The sequence below is a fragment of the Microtus ochrogaster genome, linkage group LG2 (genome assembly GCF_000317375.1).
Source record: "Microtus ochrogaster isolate Prairie Vole_2 linkage group LG2, MicOch1.0, whole genome shotgun sequence".
Taxonomy (NCBI): domain Eukaryota; kingdom Metazoa; phylum Chordata; class Mammalia; order Rodentia; family Cricetidae; genus Microtus; species Microtus ochrogaster.
The window spans coordinates 4,461,589-4,469,118 of NC_022028.1; the positions used below are offsets into that span (position 1 = coordinate 4,461,589).

At 36.7% G+C, this 7,530-nt stretch overlaps 1 protein-coding gene across 1 annotated transcript in view; it reads left to right on the forward strand.

Annotated features, from left to right (window-relative positions):
- Positions 1-2,238: 2,238 nt before the first annotated feature.
- Positions 2,239-7,530, forward strand: part of Rhag (Rh associated glycoprotein) — a 25,885-nt gene continuing 20,593 nt past the window's right edge. The window contains exon 1 of the mRNA XM_005359782.3: positions 2,239-2,383. Within this exon, the coding sequence (XP_005359839.1) occupies positions 2,239-2,383 (145 nt within the window). The remainder of the gene's footprint in view (positions 2,384-7,530) is intronic.

Consider the following 7,530-nt stretch of genomic DNA (forward strand, 5'->3'; position numbering starts at 1 on the left):
CGTGTGGTCCTGTGTGCTATCCCTGCCTAGGACTGCTCACTGCCGGGGACTTGCACCATCCCAGGACCCACTGTCTGTCGCTGGGGACAAGCCAACCGCCCACAAGGCTTGCTGGGGACCAGACACCTTTCTGCCCTGTGGTCTCATGCGCAATCCCTGCCTGGAACCGGCTGGGCTGCTAATGACCCCAAGCTGCCAGGGACCTGCAGCAAACCCATTACAGCTACCCACACTAGTTAGCCATAGAGGCCAGGCAGTGGTGGTATACTCTTTAATCTCAGAATTTGGGAGACAGAGGCAGACAGATCTCTGTGAGTTCAAGTCCACCTTGTGTTATATGAGATTGAATTGGTCTAAAAGAGAAACAGAACTCATACCTTTGATCCCAACACTTGAGATCACATGCCTTTAATCTCAGCAGTAGGGAGGTGGAGAAAGGAGTGATATGGCTAGACAGAGAGAGAAATGCAAGCAGGAGGAGACAGAAGCTCAGAGCATTCAATCTGAGGATCCTCCGTAAGGAGAGGATCACCCCTTTAGTCTGAGTAATAAGAAGAGATAAGAACTAGTGGCTGGCGGCTCTGCTTCTCTGATCTTCAAACAAGCTATGTTACATCACAAACAAAATATCACCACAGAACACTCTTAGGGTCACCACAAAATCAGAAATCAAATTGCAGGTGAACGAGTATTCCCACAATCGGACAGGTGACATAGTCCTGTTATGATTTCTGTAACGAACAAGGTAAATAGAGATTTTCCATGTCTTCAAGTTGGACATTCACAAATTCTCAGAAATAATTTAGTCCTGAGATCTCATGTTCTACCACATAAAAAGTTAAGAGAATATATACACATGCACAGACATGTACTGGATCTGTTGGGCACATGTATTCATGTATATATGCACATGTTTGCTAGGGCATGCCAAATGTGGATTTCAACTGTGGGGTTGTTGGGGTTTTTTTTTGTAGATATCCAACTTAGACGTTTTGAAAGAGGATCCCTCACTGAATTTGGTTGGTGTTTGGCTAGCCAAAAAGTCTCAGAAACCCACTTGTCTCCTCCCTGTTTCTGGGATTACTGTTACACGCCTTCATGTCCCACTTTGCATGTGGATGCTCACAACAGAGCTCAGGTCCTCACACTTCAAAGCAAGTGCGTTACCCACCGAACCATCCTCCAGCAGCCCAAACTATGCTTTGTAAACCAACAAGCAATTGTCCCGATGTAGACTATGAATAATCTAACAGGCATTTGTACTTTCCTCCTTATTTTGCATAGAAATTTTTGAAATGGGGTTAAGAGGCAGTAATTTTACTCAATGGCTATCTCTTTATTCTCAAAAACAGACCTACTCTACTAGGAGCACAATCCCAGGTTGGATGAAAAGTCTTCCATCCACATGGTAGTTTTGAATTGCTTATCAACTCAGTAATAACAATAGTCATGATAACAGATCTTCCCTGATTAAGGTCATTCTTGCTTTAATTTTTTATTTTACACTTTATAGGGTACACTATCGTATCTCAACACACATACAATTGTTATATGTTGTTCATACCAATCCAATTGAGGCACTAAGTATTTCCAACTCTGTCGGTCACTCACTGAATGTGATGAAAATTTTTACCTCTTCTGGACAATTTTGAATATATCATGTAGCTAACTATTCTTTACTTCTGCATTTGTTTTCATACAATCACTCACTTATATTTCTGCCTTCGCATAATTTCCCTCAATGAAATTTGTAAGTCCATTCTATATTTTGTTTAAATTTATATGTTTTATGGAGCTAGGGAGAGTATTTAGCACATAATAAGCACCGAAAAACTGTCTATTGAATGAGGTTAAATACAATTCTAGGCACATATACAGTATATCACTTGATTTCTCAAGCATTCTACATTGTATGGGCCAGTAGCCTCTCCTAATCTATGTAATGTGCTCTTCAACATTCAAAACTTAATATGTTTCCAATTTCCAACGAATAGAGCATTTTAACCAGTCTTGTTTCTCTCTGTCTCTCTGTCTCTCTGTCTCTCTGTCTCTCTCTCTCTCTCAGTGTGTGTGTGTGTGTGTGTGTGTGTGTGTGTGTGTGTATGTGTGTGTGTGGTCTCTGAAATGTTCTCAGCTCTGAACATGCAACCTAATTCCACACACAAAGCAGTCCTATGCTCTTATCAGCCCAACACAGCCTGTGAAGCCTTCATTGCAGCTCTGTCCCTCGCCACAGTCATGAGGTTTAAATTCTCTCTCATGGCCATAGGCCTGGAAGTTATTATAATTGTCTTATTTGGATTATTTGTTGAATATGAGACAACCCAGCAGGTCAATGCTACAAGATCCACAAAGACGGACCGATTTCTTCTTTTGTATCCCTGTGAGTAAACAATTTACTTCTTATACTCCTTTCAGATCTTCAGGGTCTCAGACTGTAAATATTTAAATGATATATTATTATTATGCATTTTAGGTAGTCTTAAAATTGTCTAGTATATTGATTGTCATGGGTATTGTATGTCCCCATTAGTACATTTTTATCTTCTGTTTATGATTAAAGTGTTTAGACAGGATCTGTGTGTGTTCCAATGTCAGAATAATCAACTAAATCTTAACATTTTGTCTTCTTTTTTTTTCAAATTCATCGAATCCTTAAAACTAAATAACCATCTTTATTGTTTGGTTTCTCTACTCATTTTGTAAGAAATAGGGTGTTGGTCACCTTCTCTTAAATACAATAACCAACAGCAAATGTAGCACAGAGACAAGGGTGAAATGGAGTGAAGAAGGGGGAGGCAGAATTCACCGTGGGTCCTTAGTTATAAGACGGGGTATTGTGGCAGATGAAGGAGGTTACTGGAGTTTTAATTCATGCATTCTGGGTTTTGTAGCATTAAAAAAAAAGACAGCTTGTTTTATTTTGTTTTTGTTTTTGGATTGAAAAGTGTGAACCTTTAATTTAAAATTAGAGTTCTTTACTGGAACAGAGACTGAAGAAAAAGAACAATTGAACTTCCAGTTCTAAAAAAGCAGACTACGAAATAGTTAATATACAGAAAGTACCATTTGCTGAGGGATTATTATGAGCCTGACACAGTCATTAGCTCGTCTTCAAAGAGAGATAAGGTACACCATTATTTCTACATTTTTAAAAGAAGCTGAAACAACTTTAATTTTTTAAACCATTTAAAATAGCAACCATTATTATTGCTTATAATACCTGTTTAAACTTCCTAAAATAATGCTTTCATGCCTATATTTTTCAAGAGTAAATGTAATGGAAGCTTTCCCATTTATGACTTATGACCAAGAATGACTCAGCAAACTACAAAAGTCAAATTTAAAAGTAGAATTAGAATCATAGGCCACATTCTAAACTCACTTGCCTTTATACTCATAGATATCTGACAGAATTCTTGACAAAATTTTTATTTTCCAATTTAGAGACAAACAAGAGAAATAGAATCATTTCGATTTTTGTGACAATATACAATGGTACTTTTCAGTCATATGTTCACTGAATAAAGCAGCAAGAATGCACTATAAAATGTATTCAAACATGAATCAATTGCAACCCCATTGCAGTGAGACATCATTCTACTGTACATGGGGGGCAAAAAGAGGCAAGACAATATACAAAACAAGGTGCCAAAAACACTCTTCCAAGATCAATGTTATTAAAATAAAATTATATAAAGAACTTAGGAATGTAATAATTTCCACAATTCAATCCTGGTGTCAAAGATTCTCAGCAAAATTTCAGTTCAAAATGAGGTAAAAGGCAAGGTGAAGAAAGTAACTAAAAATGTTAATTATTCCCTATATTAATAATAGATTATTAATTTCTAGTGGTTTTGTGTACTGGCTGCCAATGAGAGCCAACGTTGTATCTTGTAAGTAGAATTTTCTAAGCCCATACATCTTAAATCTTGCCACATATGTATACATAACTAGAACTATGTAAAGATAATAGCTCTATTAATTGACTTGATTTTCATGATCATATAACATATATACCCTAATACATATGAAATATGTTGACTATGTCACAAAACATTGCTTTAAAAATATATACTAACAATTACAACATTCTTGTTATTTGCTGAGAATAGGGAAAGTCATTAGCATTTAAAACATTAAGAAAATATTACCATTCTGATTTTGTAAAGAATTTTCTAGGCTTTAGGAACTAGGTAGCAAATGTACAGACAAAATGGGCACAGTCTGTATAGTCATGAAGTATTTGTCTCAGCAACCAGAAAGATGAGATTATATGTGTGTGTTTTAGATGATAACAATTGCCTAAAATTATATAAATTATCTTATAGGTCAGTCTTTGTGCATTCCCTGTTGGATGTACTATTTTAAATCTGTTTTCTCTATGGGTGATTCACACCCCAAAACTCTAGCAAACTCAAAGAGCAGCATGACCCTTGTTAAAGTGGCTTGTAGAATGCTCCGAGAAATGGCATGATTTCTGCTATCCATTGTCTCTAAATTTCAAACAATTGACACGTAGAAAGCTTATGTATGAATATCAATCGTTAAAAAACAAACTGTTAATACCCATTGTTAGGAAACCATATTCAAGTCAAATCAATAAACATCGGGGTACTGTCCTGGTGTGATGCACTGTGCCAAGTGCTGGGATTTAAGATAGAGAAGGCAGGATTTCCCAAGACCTACTAAGGTCCTCTGCAGTTCTCAGCCAGAGTTCTGCAAGCTTCTGAATTTCTTTATTTGCATTTTAAGTACAGAGCATGAAGAGGAGGAGGAGAGGTAGTATCTGCTTCTTTCCGGACTTGTGCATTGTGGGATTCTTGAGTTGTAGAGTGTGATGTCACGTGACCCTTGAATTGGCACATATTCCTAAACACACCTTAGAAGTTTGTCACACATCTGAACGCCGTGCTTCTGAGATGCTAATTTGTGATACTATATATTCTGTATGTTTGGCTTCTAAGACACATAAAGAGATATTTATCATTCTGACAAGAGACATAAAATGACCACATAACACTGGTCATTTTGTCAAGGGATATAAATTGATAAGTCAAGCTTGGAAACAGTATAGTGAAAACTGAATTTAGAAGACAAAAGCCTTTAAGGACTGCTTCTTTTAGTAAGAGACTCTGCAAATGTTAGGGCCTTATTGCCTAATTGGTATTTAATCCACACCAATGATCTTTTTATACTTTGCTACACTAAAACCTTCTACTTTCATTTTTAGTGGATCAAGTACCTGTACATAATTTCGAACATTCTGTATTTTTATACCTTGTTCATTTAAAAGATGTATTGACTCAATATATTATATAAATGTTGACACATAAAATATACACTTATTTACTTGCGGAGGTCCTCCTTCCTCTCAGCCTGTCAGTCATCAGTCCAAGAAAGGAAAGAGGCAGAAGAGATGACAGAAAATGTTGTACATGACCCATGAGCACAAATGGAGACAGGCCTCCAAAAGACAGACTTCAGCGAATCAGCTCAACTTTTTCTGGAGTATAAGAAATATGTAGGATTGGGGAGGCTGGAGACAAACCCTAATTTGCATTAGAGGTACAAGGTTTTGTATGTGACAGTAAGATCCTATCACAATTGCTAGAGCATTTTCATAATTACCGTGTGGGTCAAGGGAAGAGAGTTTTCAGGTAACTGTGTCAAAAGTCACCCTTGAGCTAAATCAGGGATCCTGGGCCTAGAGACATCTTCCACATGAGCTGGGTAGAGAGAAGGAAGCTTTTGCTGGGGGTAGGGAGTCCTGCATGTTGCCAAGCTTACAGAAAGCTGCCAGGCAATGGGAGACTGCAACATCTGATCAGCAGGGTCTTGCAACATTTAATTATTATTTATATCACCAAAAATTTTACTAGGATAGCCTTGAGACATCATGGGTAATCAATAAGTTTAGCAGATACAAATTTCTAAACTTAGAATTCTAGTTTTTCAAGGCACTTGAAAGGTTTCATGGCAAAACAATAACAAAACAATCCTGCTCAATGAAAGCATAGCTATCATTTCTTCGTTTATAAAAAAAAATACCTGCTAAGTACGTGAGGAAGAATTACAAATCACAGAACAGTCTCTTTTCAGATAACAATTACCTTCTATTTCATTAGAAGCTTACTTAGCTCACATCTCAAGAATCACAAAAGTATATGGTTTCCTCTGCCATCATATTTCAGGAATGTATTACATATATTTGTTTGGCATCATCCTGACTCATGCAAAATATTAAAATGACATGTATGCGAGGGTCGTTAGTTTATGAAGTTAATAACTTTCACTGTTTCATTACAAAAGAATTCTTTAGAGAACCTGGCTTTTCACTACAAATTTACAGTGGGGAATAATCCATAAATAATCGGACCACTTGATAACTTTGCTTTCTTCACACTGAAGACACAGAGGCTTAGATGTTATCATCTTTACCATCTGTGGACTATTGATGCAGTCAAAAATAAAAATTGGCATCTTAAAAAGAAATTGTCATGAGAAAAGTTTTGCCTTCTCGGACTCTCTGAATGTTTCTCCTGGGCACTTAGATGTCTGGATTGTCCTTGGGAAACACTGTAGGTATAAAGAACCAAATGGTTTACACAACCCTAAAAATTATTCTGACTAGCAAAAGATATAAAATTGTGATTCATCATTAGAATTACATGCTGTAATTCATTCCTACATTTATTCTGAGAGTATTCACTTCCTTTTTCACCAGAATACAGGCAATGAATGACTCATTCCTCCAATATTAATGATTCCCAGAGAACTGCTTGTTGCCTTCTTTTACTGTTATGAATGAAGACAGTCTGTCATACATGACCTAAGAATATGATGCCAGATTGCCAAATTTGAGTAGTACCTTTAAATTGAACAGTTCCATCTTCATACAAGGACTGGGAGCAGTAAGCACAACTCAACCTCAAATTTCAATTGCAGAATAACTTACTCCCTTCAGGTTGATACATGGAACTGTTCATCTAAAATTGAAGCAATAACGGGGCTGAAGAGATTGTTCATCTGTTAAGAGCACTGACTGTTCTTCCAGAGGATCAGAGTTTAATTCCCAGCACCCACATGGCAGCTTGCTACTGTCTATAACTCCATTTCCAAGAGTATCAACACTCTCACACAGACATATGTGCAGGCCAAACACCAATGAACATAAAATAAAAATAAATAAAAATTAAAATAAAATAAAATTGGAGCAATGATAGTATAAAGTAAGCAAAGTGCTAAGAGACAAATGGGAACACAACAAAGAAACCTAAAAGTTTCTTATCTGGGTACCAGTTTACTCCAATTAAGAATAAATAGGATGGTAGAAGTAGTAAGATAGTAGTAGAGAGTGAAAGAGGATTGAATAAACTATTGAAATTTTATATGAAAGGAAGACAGTGAAGAAGGAAGAACACCTTCTTCACAAGAGAATACCAACTAAATATAAAAAAGTAACATGGGACAAGAAAGACAACATCAAGCTTGACAACTGATTGGCATGCCTGGATGGAAGAAAAAAAA